Genomic DNA, 23116 nt, shown 5'->3' on the forward strand with positions numbered 1-23116 from the left:
AATGCTTTCAAAATAGAAGTGTTATAGTTTATTTTTATCAATTAAGAAAATGCAAAGTGAGTGAACTGAAAAGAAACAATATTTGGTGTGATCACCCTTTGCCTTCAAAACAGCATAAATCCTTCTAGGTACATTTGCACACAGTTTTTGAAGGAACTCGGCAGGTAGGGTGTTCCAAACATCTTGAAGAACTAACCACGGATCTTCTGTGGATGTAGGCTTTCTGCAGCAGGACAATGACCCCAAACATACAGCCAATGTAATTAAGAATTATCTTCAGCGTAAAGAAAAACAAGGAGTCCTGGTGATGATATGGCCCCAAGAGAGCCCTGATCTCAACATCATCAAGACTGTCTGGGATTACATGAAGAGACAGAAGGATTTTGGGCAAGCCTACATCCAAATAAGATCTGTGGTTAGTTCTCCAAGATGTCTGTAGATAGATTGTAAGCTTGCGAGCAGGGCCTTCCTACCTCTATGACTGTTTGTTATCACCCATTTTGTTATTGTTATTTCAAATTGTAAAGCGCAACGGAATTTGCTGCGCTATATAAGAAACTGTTAATAAATAAATAAATAATGTCTGAAACAATCTCCCTGCAGACTTCCCTCAAAAACTGCGAGTGTACCTAGAAGAATTTATGCTGTTTTGAAGGCAAAGGGTGGTCACACCAAATATTGAGTTAATTTAGATCTGTTAATTTTGGAAATTGATAAAAATAAACTATTAACACTTCTATAACACACACACACACACACACACACACACACACATATTCATGCTGATGTGCTAAGTTTTAAAAACCTGCCTATGAAGTAAAGTGTTAGCGCTTCATCTTGTCATATACCTAGTACAATGTGGATGTGGGATTCCATCACTTTATGTAGAAGTGAATCAAGCAGACCCTTTAATCTGGTTCTGTGCTAAATGTTGCTATGACAAATACATGCAGGCACATTAAGATCTCTTCTACTAAAATAAACTATGCTCTCCACTCTTCTGGCTGACTGGAGGAGGTTGCACAAATGACAGCATACTTGTGTAATAAAAATAATGCTAAAACCACTATAATGAAATACAAAATTTACTTTTATTGCTAATACAGAAACTGTAGTTGAAAAACAATGTATTATTTGCATGTAGAAAGACAACTATAAAAAAAAAAGGAGTAAGGCTGGATTTAAGGATCAGGAAATATTCCTTGAGTTAGTTATCCTAACATGAAGTGTTTCCACACTAGCCCACATAGCACAGAGAAGCGTCCCTCCTCCACCTGTGTGTCTGATCTTGGAGGTGGCATAATGATCAGATCCGGTGAGCAGCAGAGCTGTAAAGTCTGCTCCTGCATCAAGTCTTGGATTGTGGGATAAATTCTAACTCAGTCACTGTACGGCTTCTTCGGAGTCTGTCCTGCTTCAGTTCCTTTTTTCTTCATGCTGTACAAGGGATCAACCAGTTTGTTGTGAACGTGCAATAAACCTGTGAACAGTACAGCACAATCATTACTCCAGCACTTAAGTTACATTGGAGTTACTGACAAGAAGGAACTGGAGAGTACACTGCTAACAGCCACAGTGCTAAGCATTCACAATCCTTCCACATAACTGTGACTATCAGCAAGCTGCAACAAGATTATATGGACATGTGGCAGGGCTTCATCTACTCACCGCAAGCTACAAGAGTAACCTCATCATAGTACTAGATGGAGCATCCTAAGCACGTGGAGAAGCAATTCTGTGGATGGGCTGGAACCCAAGCAGGCTTAGGATATATGTGTATGTGCAACAGTCACCTCCGTGGAGTGAAACAAGCAACATTGGGGGTCATTCAGAGTTGATCGCTAGCTGCCATTGTTCACAGCGCAGCGATCAGGCTAAAAAGACGGCATTTCTGCACATGCGTATGCCCCGCAATGCGCACGTGCGACGTACGGGTACAAAGCCTGTTGTGGTTGTGCACAGGTTCTAGCGAAGTTTTCAGTTGCACTGACATGCGCAAGAAGATTGACAGGAAGGGGGCGTTTCTGGGTGTCAACTGACCGTTTTCAGGTAGGGTTTGCAAAAACGTAGGTGTGTCTGAAAAAATGCAGGCGTGTTTGGGTGGGAGTATGACGTCAAATCCGGACACAAATAGGTTGAAGTGATCGCAAGCGCTGAGTAGGTTCAGAGCTACTCAGAAACTGCTCAAATTGTTTTTGCAGAGCTCAGCTGCACATGCGTTCGCACTTCTGCTAAGCTAAAGTACACTCCCCTGTGGGCGGCGGCATAGCGTTTGCACGTCTGCTAAAACTAGCCAGCGAGCGATCAACTCGGAATAATCCCCATTGTTGAGCAGCTTTCTCAAAGCTTGGCAAGAGATAAAGTGGAGAGAGATAAAAATAACCAATCAGCCCCTAATTGTCCTTTCACAGGTAGTGTTTAAAAATGACAGGAGCTGATTGGTTGGTACTTTATCTCTATAACACTTTCTTTCTCTCCAAGTTTTGATAAATATCCCCGTGTGAGCCTTATCATCGATTTCCAGTGAATATATAGGCTGCATGGTTTTGAATTGTTCCACCACAAAATGGTTGATTGCAACGCTCCATCTAATCAATGTCTAGCCACTACCCTTGTGAATTGCCATCTGACTTTGTTTTCAATGTATCATGCTTAGTACATCAATTAGCACCTATGAGTGCTAAGAGCTCACAGACATGTAATATTCATTTATTACCAGCTATTTATAAAAAGGTTCACGCAGCGCTTAAAGAGAATATTTTAGCCTTTCACATCAGCCCCTGTCCCAGTGGAGCGAACAATCTATATTCCCTAGCACATGAAAACAGACAAATTAGGGTTATTTTTTGGCAACAGCCAATTACCAGTATATGTTTGGGGAGTGGGAGGAAAATGGAGCACACAGAAAAAAAACCTAGCCAATAAGGGGGGGCTGCCATGACTGGCAACTGAACTCATTACCTCAGTGCTATGTGGCAGCAAAGCCGAGCACCACACCAACTGTGCTTTCCAGGCCTGCATGACCCAAACAGAATCACTTCCGCCTGAAGATGCAGGGGCACCAAGACAAGAACTCATAAGTTGTTGGTATGTGTGGGGGGTCATATCGGCAAGCAGTGGCTGTCAATTGTGCCGCTTATGACTGGGATTTAAGGGGTGGGAGTGGTATCTGTGCAGCATACAGCTGGCAAATAAGTAGGCCAGGGTGTCTGTGTAACATATGGATGGTAAAAGGGCAGCTACTTAAAATAGTATTATGTTCCTGGGCGGAGGAATGTGGCCATTGATAGACAGGATGTGATATACTATGTTATCCACACATACATGATATTTAGAAGATAAAACAAACCACAGGCACTCACTTAGACACACACTCGCCAGCTGCATTCACAACTTCCAAAAATACGGGTGGGTAGAACTGATGCACCTATATACAGATGATAGGTGTGCTTCAGAGACATGGAAGGTCTTTGTATTGGGGCCTCTGATTCATGGACAGTAAGTAATTCCCATATCACGGGCTAAACAAGGGAGAGGTTGTTTTCCAGCAATATGCCCACAATATACACATGCTTTACCACGGAAGTACAGGGGAACCATGTTATACAAACACAAATGATGCTAAGCAGTATCCCGATGATAGAGCTACACTGTCTAGACAGACAGTCAATAGGTCAACACCATATGGTCGACAGCTAAAAGCTAGACCATGCTTAAGGTTGACAGGTTCATGAGAATGGTCGACACTTTTTGGGAGGTTTCACATATTTTTAAACTCTTGCCTGATTTACCATCCAAGTCTAGCTCACATAGCTGATGTGGATTAAGAAAGCCATGTAAGCAGTTCTGTGTGATACACAGGGCTCCTCAGCTCCACCTGTTTATAAATGATTCTGCATTTCCATTAGGATAGAATGGTCTTTGCACCACATGGCTGCACTCAATCCACAAAGACTGATATTACAGAACTAGTGCAAGTCAGCCAAATATACTATATCACGTTTATACCACTTTAAACTCTGGACAGGTGCCACAGATAAATCAAATGCTTTCTACCAGCGGGCGGGCAGGCAGGCAGGCGAGCAGTCCCGGTTTTCAAGAACGTTTCCAAGAATAGTATGTATACATTTTGTACTGGCTGATTACCTACCTGTCAGCATTATCTGGGGTTAGATAAAAGATTACCTTTAAAATATTTGACAGTCTTCACACGGAGCTCTAGAGTTGCATCCTCATCACAGACAAACACAGTACTCGGGTGTTGCTGGAAGGCAGATACAGTCCACATGTGGTTTACACCTTCCTCTATAGCCTTGTATAGGGCAAAAGCCTTGTGGGCCCCAGTAATGAGTATCATTACCTACAAAAGCCGGGACAACAGGCGGGTGGACATAAATACACTGAAAACATAATATACTCTATATATACAGGTACATTAATTTATTTGGACTAAATATCTACTGATCTGTAAATACTTTATACTGAAATATGTACTCTCCGCCACTTGCTTGGCATGGTTGCATTGGATGCAACAGTGTCAGAGGAGCCTGCTGATGGCCACAGGAAGCTAATTTTCCAGCAGCTGCAGGGCTCTGCCCACTCGGCCGGCCGATTGGTTGCTGTAGTAACTTCTCCTCAGCCCTCTCCTAACAGCTGGGCTTTAGATGGGGAAGCGATCCTTAGGGCTGTTTCACACTAGTCAGTTTTCACCGGCCGGCAAAAAGCTGGACGGCTTTTCGCCTTACAGTGTTTTCAGTTATATATGAAAACACACTGCTGCTTTAACACAGCACGACCCCGGCCCGGCTGCCGGGTTGCAGCCGGAAATATCCACTGAAAGGTCCGGTTGTCGTTCCGGGGCCGTGCTGTTCTTGTAGGTCGTGAACTAAGTGTGTGAATGGGAGCTTTCACATACACAGTTTTATTTTTTTAGCAGCTGCCGCTGCTGCTGCGCATGCGCACAGCATTAAACAAGGCTCAAAGCCGTTGTGTGTGAAAGACACTGCCGGATGGCAAAAAGCCAGACAAACTTTGTCCACTTTTTGCCATCCGGTGAAAACCGGTGTGTGTGAAACAGCTCTTAAGAGTATCATCCAACTGTGGCTGCAGCAAGTCTTCTCGAAGCCCAAGCGTAGGGGTATCAGGGAAGCTGTGGTTACTCTTCTCTTCCCTGGCTGCAGGCGCTACTAGGGGCGGCTGTGATAAGCAAACCTGATCCCACCTCCCCCTGCCGTCTCCCCCTCCCAGGCAGCAGTAATGGGCGATTCTTAGGATCTCCTGCTGGCTGCTCTTCTGTGTAATTAAATTCTTTATATAGTTAACAAAATAATAATGCATCTCCGTAAAAAAAAATTCCAACTGTATTAAATAATCTTTCCATAATTGTCCCCAAAATTGTTCACTTTTTTGAAATGATGAAAATTGCATATAGCCGCTATTTAACCCTAACCCTTATTCAGTATCATTTTATTAACAAATTTGCATACGTTACCAAAATTATACTGAATCGGGTTTAAATAACTATTATTGTCTGCTAATAAAATAAAAAAAGTTGACAATTTGGAGGATATTTTGTGAAAGAAAAAAAAAAAAAAACAACAAAAAAAAAAATTAGTTAAATGATATTACAGGTTGAGTATCCCGTATCCAAATATTCCAAAATACGGAATTTTTCGAGTGAGATAGTGAAACCTTTATTTTCGGATGGCTCAATGTACACAAACTTTGTTTAATATACAAAGTTATTAAAACTATTGTATTAAATGACCTTCAGGCTGTGTATATAAGGTGTATATGAAACATATATGAATTGTATGTATTTACACAAAAACTTTGTTTAATGCACAAAGTTATTAAAACTATTGGCTAAAATGAACTTCAGGCTGTGTGTATAAGGTGTATATAAAACATAAATGCATTCTATGCTTAGACTTAGGTCCCATCGCCATGACATCTCATTATGCTATGCAATTATTCCAAAATACATAAAAATCCGATATCCAAAATACTTCAGGTCCCAAGCACTTTGGATAAGGGATACTCAACCTATAAACACAATATGTAGAGAAAATAAATAAATAAATAAAACTATAGTAATAAAAAAAGTTTAAGTCACTTTTGTTATAAAACCTCTTTTTTTCCAGTACTATAAAAATATATAAAAATAATAGTATAATTGTGTAGCCTGCAAGAGTCACAGTTGTATTTATCGCCCCCTATTGGCTGTTCAAACATTCTCCATTCCTCACAATTGTTACAATCGGATTATTACCTCTTTTGAATCCATCACAGTTCCTACACCCACAGTTAGAGCCATGGTGGGTACTTTTGAGAGATTTCCATCAAAGAAGCGTGCATTTGCCAAAATAGTATCCATAGCCAGTGTCTTCACTCTGGTTCTCGATACCAGACTGGACCCCGGCTCATTGAAGGCTATATGACCATCAGGCCCAATCCCTATCACCCAAAGGAAACAGGAACATAGTCTGTGCAAAGAGCTTATGTATGTGACAAAACATAAGGGCAGGTGAATTGGCAATACCACACATTTTACTTAATAAATACATAACATCTATTTAAGCAATGTATGAAAAAAAGAATCACCATTTACTAGAATATATAAAAAAGAATGTATGTTTATGAACAAATATGGTGCTCCCCCTTTAATCTGCTATGTTAATGCACTGCCCTTTTAAAGAAGAAAAATAAAAATGAATTGAGATTTTTAAGAGAGCACTTGTATAAGTACAATACTTGCTAGTGCCAGGGGTGGTGCAGAATAGGAGCATAATGTAATGCAGCAGATGCACCTGTACAGATGCAGCCACAGGAGTTACAGATTACTTAGCAATGCATGCAACATATGACCTGTAGCTCTGAATATTAATGAGTATTTTTTTTTTTTTAAACATTGTTTCTGTTATTGAAAGAGATAAAATAAGATTTTACTCACCGGTAAATCTATTTCTCGTAGTCCGTAGTGGATGCTGGGACTCCGTTAGGACCATGGGGAATAGCGGATCCGCAGGAGAGTGGGCACAACTAAAGAAAGCTTTAGGACTACCTGGTGTGCACTGGCTCCTCCCACTATGACCCTCCCCCAGACCTCAGTTAGGATACTGTGCCCGGAAGAGCTGACACAATAAGGAAAGGATTTTAAATCCCGGGTAAGACTCATACCAGCCACACCAATCACACCGTATAACTCGTGATACTATACCCAGTTAACAGTATGAAATATAACTGAGCCTCTCAACAGATGGCTCAACAATAACCCTTTAGTTAAACAATAACTATATACAAGTATTACAGACAATCCGCACTTGGGATGGGCGCCCAGCATCCACTACGGACTACGAGAAATAGATTTACCGGTGAGTAAAATCTTATTTTCTCTGACGTCCTAAGTGGATGCTGGGACTCCGTAAGGACCATGGGGATTATACCAAAGCTCCCAAACGGGCGGGAGAGTGCGGATGACTCTGCAGCACCGAATGAGCAAACTCTAGGTCCTCCTCAGCCAGGGTATCAAACTTGTAGACTCTTGCAAAAATGTTTGAACCCGACCAAGTAACAGCTCGGCAAAGTTGTAAAGCCGAGCCCACTTTCCTCGTGGAATGGGCTTTTACAGATTTAGGGTGCGGCAGTCCAGCCGCAGAATGTGCAAGTTGAATCGTGCTACAGATCCAGCGAGCAATAGTCTGCTTAGAAGCAGGAGCACCCAGCTTGTTGGATGCATACAGGATAAATAGCGAGTCAGTTTTCCCGACTCCAGCCGTCCTGGAACATATACTTTTCAGGGCCCTGACCACGTCCAGTAACTTGGAATCCTCCAAGTCCCAAGTAGCAGCAGGCACCACAATAGGTTGGTTCACATGAAAAACTGATACCACCTTAGGAAGGAATAGGGAACGAGCCCTCAATTCCGCCTTATCCATATAAAATACAGATAAGGGCTTTTGTATGACAAAGCCGCCAATTCTGACACACGTCTGGCCGACGCCAAGGCCCACAGCATGACCACTTTCCACGTGAGGTATTGTAGCTCCACGGATTTAAGTGGCACAACCCAATGCGACTTCAGGAAATCCAACACCACGTTGAGATCCCACGGTGCCACTGGAGGCACAAACGGGGGCTGACTATGCAGCACTCCCTTAACAAAAGTCTGAACTTCAGGCAGTGAAGCCAGTTCTATTTTGGAAGAAAATCGATAGAGCCGAAATCTGGACCTTAATGGAACCCAATTTTAGGCCCATAGTCACCTGACTGTAGGAAGTGCAGAAATCGACCTAGCTGAAATTCCTCCTTTGGACCTTCCTGGCCTCACAGCACGCAACATATTTCCGCCATATGCGGTGATAATGGTTTGCGTTCACTTCTTTCCTAGCTTTAAATAGCGTAGGGATAACTTCCTCCGGAATGCCCTTTTCCTTCAGGATCCGGCGTTCAACCGCCATGCCGTCAAACGCAGCCGCGGTACGTCTTAGAACAGACAGGCCCCCTGCTGCAGCAGGTCCTGTCTGAGCGGCAGAGGCCATGGGTCCTCTGAGATAATTTCTCGGAGTTCTGGGCACCAAGCTCTTCTTGGCCAACCCGGAACAATGAGTATAGTTCTTACTCCTCTCCTTCTTATTATTCTCATTACCCTGGGTAAGAGAGAGGCAGAGAAGGGAACACATACACCGACTGGTACACCCACGGTGTTACCAGAGCGTCCACAGCTATCGCCTGAGGGTCCCTTGACCTGGCGCAATATCTTTGTAGCTTTTTGTTGAGGCGGGACGCCATCATGTCCACCTGTGGCCTTTCCCAACGGTGTACAATCATTTGGAAGACTTCTGGATGAAGTCCCCACTCTCCCGGGTGGAGGTCGTGTCTTCTGAGAAAGTCTGCTTCTCAGTTGTCCACTCCGGGAATGAACACTGCTGACAGTGCTAACACATGATTTTCCGCCCATCGGAGAATCCTTGTGGCTTCTGCCATCGCCATCCTGCTTCTTGTGCCGCCCTGTCGGTTTACATGAGCGACCGCCGTGATGTTGTCTGACTGGATCAGCACCGGCCGGTGTTGAAGCAGGGTCTAGCCTGACTTAGGGCATTGTAAATAGCCCTTAGTTCCAGAATATTTATGTGTAGGGAAGTCTCCTGACTTTTCCATAGTCCTTGGAAGTTTCTTCCCTGTGTGACTGCCCCCCAGCCTAGAAGGCTGGCATCCGTGGTCACCGGGACCCAGTCCTGTATGCCGAATCTGCGGCCCCCTAGAAGATGAGCACTCTGCAGCCACCACAACAGCGACACCCTGGCCCTTGGAGACAGGGTTATCCGCCGATGCATCTGAAGATGCGACCCGGACCACTTGTCCAACAGATCCCACTGGAAGATCCTTGCATGGGACCTGGCGAATGGAATTTCTTCGTAAGAAGCTACCATCTTTCCCAGGGCTCGCGTGCATTGATGCACCGACACCTGTATTTGTATTAGGAGGTCTCTGTCTAGAGACGACAACTCCTTGGACTTCTCCTCCGGGAGAAACCCTTTTTATCCTGTTCTGTGTCCAGAACCATACCCAGGAACAGTAGACGCGTCGTAGAAACCAGCTGCGACTTTGGAATATTCAGAATCCAGCCGTGCTGTTGTAGCACTTCCCGAGATAGTGCTACTCCAACGAACAACTGCTCCCTGGACCTCGCCTTTATAAGGAGATCGTCCAAGTACGGGATAATTATTTCGGCCATTACCTTGATAAATACCTCGGTGCCGGGGACAGACCAACGACAACGTCTGGAATTGGTAATGACAATCCTGTACCACAATTTTGAGGTACTCCTGGTGAAGAGGGTAAATAGGGACATGCAGGTAAGCATCCTTGATGTCCAGTGATACCATGAAATTCTCCAGGCTTGCAATAATCGCCCTGAGCGATTCCATTTTGAACTTGAACCTTCGTATATAAGTGTTCAAGGATTTCAAGTTTAGAATGGGTCTCACCGAACCGTCTGGTTTCGGTACCACAACATTTTGGAATAGTAACCCCGGCCTTGTTGAAGGAGGGGTACCTTGATTTCACCTGCTGGAAGTACAGCTTGTGAATTGCCGCCAGTACTACCTCCCTTTCTCCGAGGGCAGCAGGCAAGGCTGATGTGAGGTAACGGCGAGGGGGAGTCGCCTCGAACTCCAGCCTGTATCCCTGTGATACTACTTGCAGAACCTAGGGATCCACCTGTGGGCAAGCCCACTGGTCCCTGAAGTTCCCGAGACGCGCCCCCACCGCACCTGTCTCCACCTGTGGAGCCCCAGCGTCATGCGGTGGACTCAGAGGAAGCGGGGGAAGATTTTTGATCCTGGGAACTGGCTGTCTGGTGCAGCTTTTTCCTTCTTCCCTTGTTTCTGTGCAGAAAGGAAGCGCCTTTGACCCGCTTGCTTTTCTGAAGCCGAAAGGACTGTACCTGAAAATACGGTGCTTTCTTAGGCTGTGAGGAAACCTGAGGTAAAAATTTTTCTTCCCAGCTGTTGCTGTGGATACGAGGTCCCAGAGACCATCCCCAAACAATTCCTCACCCTTATAAGGCAGAATCTCCATGTGCCGTTTAAAGGCAGCATCACCTGTCCACTGTCGGGTTTCTAATACCCTCCTGGCAGAATGGACATTGCATTAATTCTGGATGCCAGCCGGCAAATATACCTCTGTGCATCCTTCATATATAAAAGACGACGTCTTTAATATGCTCTGTTAGCAAAATATTATCCCTGTCTAGGGTATTAATATTATCTGACAGGGTATCAGACCACGCTGCAGCAGCACTATTTATGCAGAGGCAATTGCAGGTCTCAGTATAGAACCTGAGTGTGTATATACAGACTTCAGGATAGCCTCCTTCAAGGTGGCCGTATCCTAAGACGGCAGTGCCACCTTTTTTGACAAACGTGTGAGCGCCTTATCCACCCTAGGGGATATCTCCCAACGTGACCTATCCTCTGGCGGGAAAGGGTACGCCATCAGTAACTTTTTAGAAATTACCAGTTTCTTATCGGGGGAACCCACGCTTCTTTACACACTTCATTCACTCATCTGATGGGGGAACAAAACACTGGCTGCTTTTTCTCCCCAAAAATAAAACCCCTTTTATGTGGTACTTGGGTTCATGTCAGAAATGTGTAACACATTTTTCATTGCCGAGATCATGTAACGGATGTTCCTAGTGGATTGTGTATATATCTCAACCTCGTCGACACTGGAGTCAGACTCCGTGTCGACATCTGTGTCTGCCATCTGAGGTAACGGGCGTTTTTTGAGCCCCTGATGGCCTTTGAGACGCCTGGGCAGGCGCGGGCTGAGAAGCCGGCTGTCCCACAGCTGTTACGTCATCCAGCCTTTTATGCAAGGAGTTGACATTGTCGGTTAATACCTTCCACCTATTCATCCACTCTGGTGTCGGCCCCACAGGGGGCGACATCCCATTTATCGGCCTCTGCTCCGCCTCCACGTAACCTTCCTCATCCAACATGTCGACACAGCCGTACCGACACACCGCACACACACAGGGAATGCTCTGACTGAGGACAGGACCACACAAAGTCCTTTGGGGAGACAGAGAGAGAGTATGCCAGCACACACCAGAGCGCTATATAATGCAGGGATTAACACTTTAACTGAGTGATTTTTCCCCCAATAGCTGCTTGTATACATATATTGCGCCTAAATTTAGTGCCCCCCCCCTCTCTTTTTAACCCTTTGAGCCTGAAAACTACAGGGGAGAGCCTGGGGAGCTGTCTTCCAGCTGCACTGTGAAGAAAAAATGGCGCCAGTGTGCTGAGGGAGATAGCCCCGCCCCTTTTTCGGCTGACTTTTCTCCCGCTTTTTTTATGGATTCTGGCAGGGGTAATTTATAACATATATAGCCCTGGGACTATATATTGTGATGATTTGCCAGCCAAGGTGTCTTATATTGCCCTCAGGGCGCCCCCCCCCCCCAGCGCCCTGCACCCATCAGTGACCGGAGTGTGAGGTGTGCATGAGGAGCAATGGCGCACAGCTGCAGTGCTGTGCGCTACCTTGTTGAAGACAGAAGTCTTCTGCCGCCGATTTTCCGGAACACTTCTTGCTTCTGGCTCTGTAAGGGGGCCGGCGGCGCGGCTCCGGGAACGAACACCAAGGTCGGGTCCTGCGGTCGATCCCTCTGGAGCTAATGGTGTCCAGTAGCCTAAGAAGCCCAAACTACCACCTGTTAGGTAGGTTCGCTTCTTCTCCCCTTAGTCCCTCGCTGCAGTGAGTCTGTTGCCAGCAGATCTCACTGTAAAATAAAAAACCTAAATATACTTTCTTTCTAGGAGCTCAGGAGAGCCCCTAGTGTGCATCCAGCTCAGCCGGGCACAAGATTCTAACTGAGGTCTGGAGGAGGGTCATAGTGGGAGGAGCCAGTGCACACCAGGTAGTCCTAAAGCTTTCTTTAGTTGTGCCCAGTCTCCTGCGGAGCCGCTATTCCCCATGGTCCTTACGGAGTCCCAGCATCCACTTAGGACGTCAGAGAAAATCTACATACAAGTATAAAGAAACATGACCCACTGGCATCAAGCAGATGGCAAAGGGAACTCTGTTCCAAGCATCAGCAAACAAACATACAACATATGTACAAAGCATAATAAAAACTGGCGGGGTGGAGATCAAGAGAAATGAGGCAAAAGAAGGGGAGACCAAACCCCCTAACGGGAGCCCCAAACCTGTAACAAAAAGGAAGGAGGAGGTAGTACAGCCCACATAGCACTAAACCTTTAGTAAGGCTAGCAGCTTACCACAAAAGGTATAAACCCAAGTGCCTGAGTATAACTAACTAACTAAAACACATGGACACAGACACTGGTAATAACAAAAGAATAAAAATAACTAAGCCCAACAGCCCTCAAATCCCAGCAAATGGACCTTAAACAACCAGAGTAGTGATAGAATTATATGCACACCAAGAATCCCAAACCTGATTAAACTTACCCAAGTTATAATGTAGGGCAGCTGTAATCCTTTCTATATTAGCAATGGACCAGGTTTTAGATAAAACCATATGCAAGGGCGGGGGAGAGGGTTGCTTCCAGTGTTTAGCCAGTGCACATAACGAGCATGGAGTATATAGAGGATGAGTCTTTTGGAGGAGCTGTTAAAACTAGAAACTGGAAGTCTCAACAAAGTCATCCAGAGACTCAAAGGGACTGGGCATGGAAAAATCCCCCAGTAGGGTCCAGATACCGTCCCAATAAGAGGAAATTTTGGGTCACTTCCACCAAATATGGACAAAGTCTCTTACCTGGTCGAACCATGACAACCATAAAGGAGAAGAAGAAGGGAATCTTAGGCATTCTAGTGGGAACCAAATAACAACTAGGAGTAGATTTTGTACTGGTATTTTAACCCTACTCCTAACCCACAGCCTGACCCTATCCACCCCTTCTTTCTCCCCTCAGCCTAACCCTCCACTCCCACAGCCTAACCCCAGTATGACCCGTTGGGATTCTGACTGTTGGGATGCCGCTTTCAGCATCCTCCTCTAATGGATTATATTTTCAATTAGCAGGAAATTGCGTTTTGTATGGAAATTAAAAAAGTAAAATGGTGCTTTTCCACATCTGGTGAGAATGCTCACTGATTGCCCCATTTTGGGCAGGGATCATAGACTTAGCATCAGAGATACTTGGCTTCTCTGCCCCAACAGGACCTGATTCCTGGTTACTCTCTCATATAGACATCACTCTATAAAAAAATCCCTTCTCAAACATATGAACAATGCTGCCAGGGCAGTAGTTCCGCTCCAATGGCTATCCCACCTACCTCCCACTATGTGAGAGAGATGCCAAAGGCTGGACTTAAATATGTATATGGATGACATATTTCAGTCGTCCACAGGGTAATGGGTTTCAACTGCTCAAATGGTTATTATAATATACCCTGGGAAAGCTGCTTTTGTTGTACTATGAAGATCTTGTATTTTGAAAATCTTAAATAAAGAATCTATTAAAAAAAAAAAAAAAGTTTTTGTTTTTCTTGTACGTAAATAAACAGGAGATCCAAAATAAATTGAAGATGCTTCAACTTAGAAGACCCCAAGTTAATAATTTAAGATTTTATCATGACTGTGTCTAGAAAAATAAATAAATACACATTGGGCAGGCACATGTGTCTAGCACAGAGGTTCCCAAACTGTGTGCCGTGGCTCCCTGGGGTGCCTCGGGAGACTTGTAGGGGTGCCCTGGGTTGGTGGTCCAGGACCAATTCAAATTATTCATGGTCAATATAATAGGTAAAACCATTGCTGGTGGCTGCCAGTCATAAAATATGTGGCCAAACAGAAGCAAATCTTGTCCCTCACCACACAACTGACCCTAAGGATGACATATAAATGCGATCTACTTAATGTAATATTTCTTTCTAAATTTCTCAATAAGAAATTTTTGGCCTAGGGGTGCCGTGAAAAGAATTCTGTTATTCTAGGGCGCCGTGATTCAAAAAAGTTTGGAAACCACTGGTCTAGCATAAAGAGATTGCAGGAGCAAGAGCTACAGTAGCAGATACAATGTAACCTATTGCTGTTTCACATGGTAGGTGATTATGACACGATAAACCAGGGCTAACTCTCTTAAAGGTTCAAAACTTAACCCGACCCAGGTGACTGCATATATCAGTGTGGGCAGGAGCAGGCAGTATCATCAAGCACAGTCCACTGAGAATGTCAGAGAGAGATACTATGCTTGGACCACGGGCATAAACCTCCTAACAAATTATAATGCCTATTTGCAAGTGTGATGTCAGACAGTACTGGCCTACTAAGCAGTGGGAATCCATCATACTGATGGGTCACCTTCACCCTGTTATCAACAGAAGTGTACATTTGTAGTTATCTGTACACGTGTCAGTGCTTGCGTCCCGCAGACTCTAGTGCCTCCATTATGGGGAGGATGCATTTGCTTCGCCTGGTTTAGACCCATCCACACCACTGTCACAGACCACTCATCTTTGCCAAAGAATTCACAGATCACACATGGCTTACTATGGTTTTAAGGCGAATGATAACATTATATACAGTAAGTCTTTCCCCAAGCTCCTTAGATGGGATATTGAGATACTTTGGGAGGTATTCAATTAGTGCCGTTTTTTCGACCAGTTGAAAAAAAATGGCACTTTCCGCCCGTTTTTAGGTCAAATTTACATTCGACCTATTCAATGCTGTGCTGTTTATTCGACTGCCCGAAAAATCCGGCATGGGCGAAAACCACATGGATCGGTGAATTCGCCGCCGATCCACGTGTTTTGGCGAATTTGCAGGTGTTTTCAACAGTTTTTGGGTCTGTTTTCGCCCATGCCGATTAGACGACAAAAAATAATAATAAATAAATAAAATAGGTATGGGCAAAAAAAAAATGGATAAAAAAACGGGCAAAATGAATACACAGTACATAGGTCAAATTAGTGCCAATTTTCCAACTGTCTGAAAATTCGGCACTAATTGAATATACCCCTATATGTTCTGAATTATAGTAAATGACTTCTCCATTCACATTTATGTGGCAGAATCATTACTGCGTTCTGATTCCTATTGGGATACAACTACTGTAGTACTACAATACTGTCAGGTAATCTTCTCACCTCCAACAAACAGTTCGATCCCACCAGCAGCCTTTATTTTTTCTTCAAATAAGTCACACTCAGCTTGTAGGTCTGCTGCGTTTCCATCCAGGATGTGCGCATTCTCCGCGCAGATGTCAATGTGCTTGAAAAAGTTATTCCACATAAATGAGTGATAGCTCTCTGGGTGATCTCTAGGGAGTCCTGCAAGCCAGGGAATTATTACATATATTAGTTCTTCCTACACACTGTCTCTGCTTCTCCTTATAAATATGTGCAACCAACGCATTCTATAGCGGCGGACTGAAACACACAGTCATGTTAGAGCTCCATCTAATCGTGACACTTTCACTAATCACTATTCCTGATGATGAGGCTGCCTTCACCAGAATGGTGCCTATTGTCTTCAGTGGAGCCAACAGAGGGGGTGAGAGGGTCCAAATTACCTGGGCCCAGGTCTACGCCTCCTGTGATTAGGCCATGCCCCCTGAAAAGTACCAGGGCCCAGTCAGGCTCTCTACTGCCCTGTCTGGGAGGCATGCCATGCTCCTGTGAGTGGGTGCTTCTCATGTGCTAGACATGCCCCCAAATAGATGTGGCCACACACCCTCCAGGGTGGAGTGGGAGGCACAGGAAGTTGTTGTACCGGGGTCCAGGATTTCTCTTGGCAGCCCTGATTGTCTTTGTATCGACCCTCCCTAAAAGGGGATCCGACCTATTTAGTCCTCTGACCTATTCAGACCCTCCCTAAAAGGGAATCCGACCTATTCAGTCCTCCGACCTATTCTGACCCCCGTAAAAGGGGTTCCGACCTATTCAGTCCCCGGCTTTTTTATCCGACAAGTCGGGGAATTTGACTTGTCGGAAAGCACATGGATCGACAGAATAGCTGCCAATCCGCATGCTGCTGTCGGAAACGGGGCGCCAAATCCGACAGTTTTTGGCCCCGTTTCCGACCATCTCAATACGACTTTAAAAAAAGTCATACAGAGATGAGGGTGCTGAGGGAGAGCAGCGGCGAGATGGGGGTACGCAGCGGGGAGACGGGAGTGAGCAGAGGCTACAGCAGCTTAGCCGGAGGATGGGGCACTGCCGCCGCTCACTGCAGCGTCCACCCCGGCTCCAGCAAGCGAGGTCCCGCTTGCTGGAGCCGGGGTGGACGCTGTGGTGAGGTCTGGCGGCGGTGACACATCCTCCGGCTAAGCTGCTGTAGCCTCTGCTCACTCCCGTCTCCCCGCTGCGTACCCCCATCTCGCCGCTGCTCTCCCTCAGCACCCTCATCTCTGTATGACTTTTTTTAAAGTCGTATTGAGATGGTCGGAAACGGGGCAAAACACTGTCGGATTACTCATAGTTACTGACAATCGAATCCTTTTCCACATGGCAACATAAATTAAATAAAATGTTCTGAAGCAGTCTGTGACAGCTCCTATCTGATAGATTAATATAAATAGAATCAGAGCACACAGCTAGTCATGGTGGTGAACTTTAGTATCAATTAATGAAGTGTTATTGCTGTGAACTATGGCTTCTGGTGTAATGTTTGATTTACAGCTATTAAGGGCAGATGATTTGGTAGTGCACTATGGTTAACAGTAGACAAGACGTGGAAGAAAGACATCTTGCACAATTATGCATAAAATGAAAGACAGACCAGCTCAGCATCCTGCGTCACACCTTGTGCCTGGTGCAAAGCTCATCCACAACTCATCTATAGATGCTCAAGCACTGCATGCACGGAAATGTGTATCTTCATTCAAATGCACAGTTGTCTGCATCTATCCCTCTATCCATACTCTTGGTTTGACACATGACATCATCACGGCACACTGTCACCACCCTTACTGCCAATGATACGTGATGATACAGACATATTTATGTTTCCGTCCACCTCTACATTGCCCACAGTTGCTTGGACATGCGCTCACTGACTTTGTCTATGTGAGAAAGGGGATGGTATGTGGATTCCGGCAGTCATTATACAGACAGCATCATCCCATCGCTCAGGATCCCGACTAGGTGAGTATACTATCCCTAATCCCCAAACCCTCGTCTGCAGCCTGACCCTAACCCTGAGCCAGGACCCAGGGCGCATCGGCTTGCCCCAGAAACAACCTGGGTTCTCCGCTGGGTATGAAAGGGGAATAAGCCTATAGTTCGTTTTTATATATGAATGCAATATATGTGAATATATAAAATGTTCTATTTCTAAACTATATTTGTAATATGTAAAATAAGGGTAATAACACAATCATTAACTTTGCAATTTTAACCTGAATTGGTTTTATGTTGAAATGATTATTAATTGTTTTTGTCATTAAACGTTTATTAAGCAAAGGTGGCAGTAACCATTACAGTTCCCCAACCAAAAATTCAGCCTTTCCCCACTGATCTGACACTGTGATCCTGACTACTGGTTTTTTTTTTTTTTTTACACTTTTGGTTAGGATTTGAGAGAACTATGAATTGAAACAGGCAAATCTGATGCCAGTTTCTCCCGCATTTATCATTCCTATATGGTGCAGAGGGATATTTGCCATTTTTAATTTTCCCTATATCTTAACTATACACACACTACGGGGGTCATTCCAACCTGATCATAGCTGTGACACCCAGCACAGGGCTAGTATGCCCAGCATGTCAGGCCGTGCCCCCCTTCCCCCCTCCAGGACAAAAGCATCACACAGCGGCGATGCTTTTGTACTTGTAGAGTAACTCCCAGCCAGCGCAGCTCCTGCGGCTGGCTGGGAGCTACTCGTCGCTGCCCGGCTCGCAGTGCCTGCGTTACTCGGATCGTGCCCACAAAACGGTGGCCAAACGCCGCCGTGCCGCCCCCTCCCGCCCAGCGACCACCTCTGCCTGTCAATCAGGCAGAGGCGATCACTAGGCAACGACAGCGGTCGGCTGACAGCTATGCGCCGGCGCACTGCGGCGCTGGCGCATGCGCAGTTCTGACCTGAACGCTGTGAAGAAGTGCAGCGAGCGTTTAGGTCAGAATGACCCCCTATATTCTTCTCTCATGTGTGCTAAGTTTGCATCTTACCATCCAGAGCAAGGGACTGGTGCAAAGCTGCAGAGACCTTAGCTAGTGTACATACGCTGGCTGCATGGAGAGTGGTGTTCCTTGATATCACACAACTGCACAGGCTGAATACATTTCTTAAGAACTAGCAGCAAGCAATGAGTTGCAAGTAGGTAAACGATGAAGGGTTCACATGAACTGACCCCAGGGACCATAAAGACACTCAAACCCCTTTTAGACTGACAAATATTTCCCAGGTTATTGCACATGAATGCGCATCAACCCGGGAATTTGCTCAGTGTGACAGGGTACTGAAAGAATATCCTGGGTCGAGCGTTCCGGCATTTCATCCCAGGTCTCGACCTGGGTTGAAGCCGTAATCAACCCGGGATGCGTGCAGTGTGAACGAGTAAGCCAGGTCAAGGCGACCCGGCACCCGTTCTCTGCATAGGAGGAGGCAGTGCTTGGGGAGGATTATCTCCAAGCACTTCCTCCGGTAGCGTCAGCAGTGACGTCACCAACCCAGCAATATGCCGAGTCAGGCCACAAGTCTGAAGGGGTCTCAAGCCGGGTCGCACCTGGGAAGCACCCACGTACACATTCCTGGGTGCGATCCAGCTATTGTTAATCAGAAAGGGGTATTACAGAATATTCTGTCTGGTTTTTGAGGACACTGGCTGACTTGGCTGGTATACTATTGGTCACTATTGTTGGTATTTCCAGGGGAAACACACTAATAAAGGGTGTTTGAGAAGGGCTTTTTACCAAACTTTATATACCAAACAATTGCAGATATAATGAACAGGCAGGGCGTAAATGCTAGTCTGTGAAAAACAGTTAGCTCTCACTTAGGAACTCACCCACATACTCATCCATATTGAAGGTTTTCACATACTTAAAGGAAAGGTCTCCATTTCTATGGTATTCTATTAGCTGCTTGTAGCATCCTAGTGGAGTGCTTCCTATAAGGTTTGAACAAATATTATAATTACAAAATGGTAATCTTTATGAAAAATTAGATCAGAAACTACAGGTTCTCATTAGTTTTATCTGAATATACAGTTGTAATAATACCACTTGCTTCAGACTGAAGGGCATTACACACAGATGGGTCTAGCACTGTAGGCAGTTTCGGATAGAGGCATGAAGGGCCCTCCCAAATAATGTAGCGGTAGGGGCCCATGTGGGGGTTGTGGACATCCTTCAGTGGGGGTGTGGCCATGTCATGTCCCTCCCCTCTATGCGTGCCGTCACCATCTTCTCTCCTACCCAATGACAGAAAATACAACACGGGGAGCGTCACCGCTGACATGCACATGCCTCCATAGCTAAAGTGTACAGGCATCCCAATATATTAACAAAACAATGGTGAGAACTGCATAGAGATTACCTGTGGGAAGTCCCAGCGTAAAGTATTTTTCAGCACTTGGTTTGAAATGGATGATGCGATTTCGAATGTACTTTGCAGCCCACTCACTCGCCTGGTCATAATCATCCAGTATGATAAGTTTCATTTTCTCTAAAATAACAGTCATTTTCATGAATATGGTAGATATGGCAACAGAAAACAATTCTTCACTATAGATGTATCGAAATGTGTATAGTCATCCGTTTGTAGAGGTGCATGCATGTGAGGCTGGCTAACCTTTGTGCAAAAGCTGTTGGGAAACAGGCGCGTTTCCGCTTATGAACAGCACTGCTTTGCCGCAATTTTCTCGACACACAATACTGTGCAAATGATTTAGGCAGGTGTGAAAAAAATTGCTGAAAAGTAAAAATGCTTTAAAAAAAATACAAGTGTTAGCTTATTTTTTTTATCAGTTAACAAAATGCAATTAAGTAAATGAACAGAAGAGAAATTTAAATCAAATCAGTATTAGGTATGGCCACCCTTTGCATTCAAAACAGCATCAATTCTTCAAGATACACTTGCAAAGTCGGGGATTTTGTTTGATTATAGTCAGGTGTGGTTAACCGATCATACTAAACAGGTGATCATGATCATCATTTTCATATGTAGATTGAAACACAGTCATTAACTGAAACAGAAACAGCTGACTAGGAAGCTTAAAACTGGGTGAGGATCAGCCAAACACTGCTACATAGGCATGGTTGGGAAGACCGTTTCATGTTAAAGGTCATACACCATGGAAATACTGAACACAGCAACAAAACACAAGGTAGTTATACTGTATCAGCAAGGTCTATCCAAGGCAAAGATTTAAAATAAAGATGTGTACACACGGTGAGATATTTTCTTTCGATTTTGACTATATAGTCAAAATCGCAAGAAAAGTTAGTGCAGACCGCAAGGTGAAAGTCACCTTGCAATCCCGATTCAATCCCAATGCGCGGTCCCGCCAGGTCGGCATCGCAAGAAAAGTTAAGGTGTAAAAAATCTCACCGTGTGTACACACCTTTAGACTGTGCAGGCAAGTCAATCCTTGCTAGATCGGTGTACTATCTTGTTCATCTCACATTTCAATTACATCTCACATAAGGCAAAATCTCACATAAGCCAAAATCGTAAGCACACACAGTCCATATCTCAAGAAAAGTTAGTCAAAATCGGTGGTGCTGGGCTCTGGGGAGTTCAAGGGAAACAGCATAGTCAAAATCGGGCATATCAAGGATCTCACCGTGTGTACACACCTTTAAACTGCGGTTTCAAGATGTTTTGTTCAAACTCTTTTGAAGAAGCACAAAAAAAAAATAAGAATTTACTTACCGATAATTCTATTTCTCGTAGTCCGTAGTGGATGCTGGGGACTCCGTCAGGACCATGGGGAATAGCGGCTCCGCAGGAGACAGGGCACAAAAATAAAGCTTTAGGATTAGGTGGTGTGTACTGGCTCCTCCCCCTATGACCCTCCTCCAAGCCTCAGTTAGGATACTGTGCCCGGACGAGCGTACACAATAAGGAAGGATATTGAATCCCGGGTAAGACTCATACCAGCCACACCAATCACACCATATAACTTGTGATCTGAACCCAGTTAACAGTATGACAAACGTAGGAGCCTCTGAACAGACGGCTCACAACAATAACAACCCGAATTTGTTTGTAACAATAACTATGTACAAGTATTGCAGACAATCCGCACTTGGGATGGGCGCCCAGCATCCACTACGGACTACGAGAAATAGAATTATCGGTAAGTAAATTCTTATTTTCTCCGACGTCCTAAGTGGATGCTGGGACTCCGTAAGGACCATGGGGATTATACCAAAGCTCCCAAACGGGCGGGAGAGTGCGGATGACTCTGCAGCACCGAATGAGAGAACTCAAGGTCCTCCTCAGCCAGGGTATCAAATTTGTAGAATTTTGCAAACGTGTTTGCCCCTGACCAAGTAGCAGCTCGGCAGAGTTGTAATGCCGAGACCCCCCGGGCAGCCGCCCAGGATGAGCCCACTTTCCTTGTGGAATGGGCCTTGACAGATTTAGGTTGTGGCAAGCCTGCCACAGAATGTGCAAGTTGAATTTTGCTACAAATCCAACGAGCAATCGTCTGCTTAGAAGCAGGAGCACCCATCTTGTTGGGTGCATACAATATAAACAGTGAGTCAGACTTTCTGACTTCCGCCGTTCTTGAAATATATATTTTCAATGCCCGGACCACGTCCAACAACTTGGAATCCTCCAAATCGTTAGAAGCCGCAGGCACCACAATAGGCTGGTTCAGGTGAAACGCTGACACCACCTTAGGCAGAAAATGAGGACGCGTCCGCAGCTCTGCCCTGTCCGTATGGAAAATCAGATATGGGCTCTTAGATGATAAAGCCGCCAATTCTGATACTCTCCTGGCTGAAGCCAGGGCTAGTAGCATGGTTACTTTCCATGTAAGATACTTCAACTCCACCGATTTGAGCGGCTCAAACCAATGGGATTTGAGAAAATCCAAGACTACATTAAGATCCCACGGTGCCACTGGGGGCACAACCGGGGGCTGTATATGTAGTACTCCTTTTACAAAAGTCTGGACTTCAGGAACTGAAGCCAATTCTTTCTGGAAGAAGATCGACAGGGCCGAAATTTGAACCTTAATGGACCCCAATTTGAGGCCCATAGACAATCCTGTTTGCAGGAATCGACCCAGTTGAAATTCCTCCGTGGGGGCCTTCCTGGCCTCACACCACGCAACATATTTTCTCCAAATGCGGTGATAATGTTGTGCAGTCACCTCCTTCCTGGCTTTTACCAGTGTAGGAATGACCTCTTCCGGAATGCCTTTTTTCCTTAGAATTCGGCGTTCAACCGCCATGCCGTCAAACGCAGCCGCGGTAAGTCTTGGAATAGACACGGTCCCTGCTGAAGCAGGTCCCGTCTTAGAGGTAGAGGCCACGGATCCTCCGTGAGCATCTCTTGAAGTTCCGGGTACCAAGTTCTTCTTGGCCAATCCGGAGCCACTAGTATCGTTCTAACTCCCTTTTGCCGTATAATTCTCAGTACTTTTGGTATGAGAGGCAGAGGAGGGAACACATACACTG

General features: G+C 45.2%; 1 protein-coding gene across 4 annotated transcripts in view; it reads right to left on the reverse strand.

Annotated features, from left to right (window-relative positions):
* Window positions 1–1072: 1072 nt before the first annotated feature.
* GNPDA1 (glucosamine-6-phosphate deaminase 1) overlaps window positions 1073–23116 on the reverse strand; it is a 31924-nt gene continuing 9880 nt past the window's right edge. For 3 of the 4 annotated variants that reach the window (XM_063928143.1, XM_063928145.1, XM_063928144.1), the window contains exons 2-7: window positions 20019–20147; window positions 19489–19590; window positions 15628–15810; window positions 6272–6456; window positions 4186–4360; window positions 1073–1480 (exon numbers count right to left, since the gene is read on the reverse strand). In XM_063928143.1, the coding sequence (XP_063784213.1) occupies window positions 1380–1480; window positions 4186–4360; window positions 6272–6456; window positions 15628–15810; window positions 19489–19590; window positions 20019–20147 (875 nt within the window). In that variant the 3' untranslated portion in view covers window positions 1073–1379. Of the gene's footprint in view, window positions 1481–4185; window positions 4361–6271; window positions 6457–15627; window positions 15811–19488; window positions 19591–19709; window positions 19813–20018; window positions 20148–23116 lie in introns of those variants that run through there. The other variant, XM_063928146.1, reaches the window with a different exon arrangement.

Source organism: Pseudophryne corroboree, chromosome 6 (genome assembly GCF_028390025.1).
Source record: "Pseudophryne corroboree isolate aPseCor3 chromosome 6, aPseCor3.hap2, whole genome shotgun sequence".
Classification (NCBI taxonomy): Eukaryota; Metazoa; Chordata; class Amphibia; order Anura; family Myobatrachidae; genus Pseudophryne; species Pseudophryne corroboree.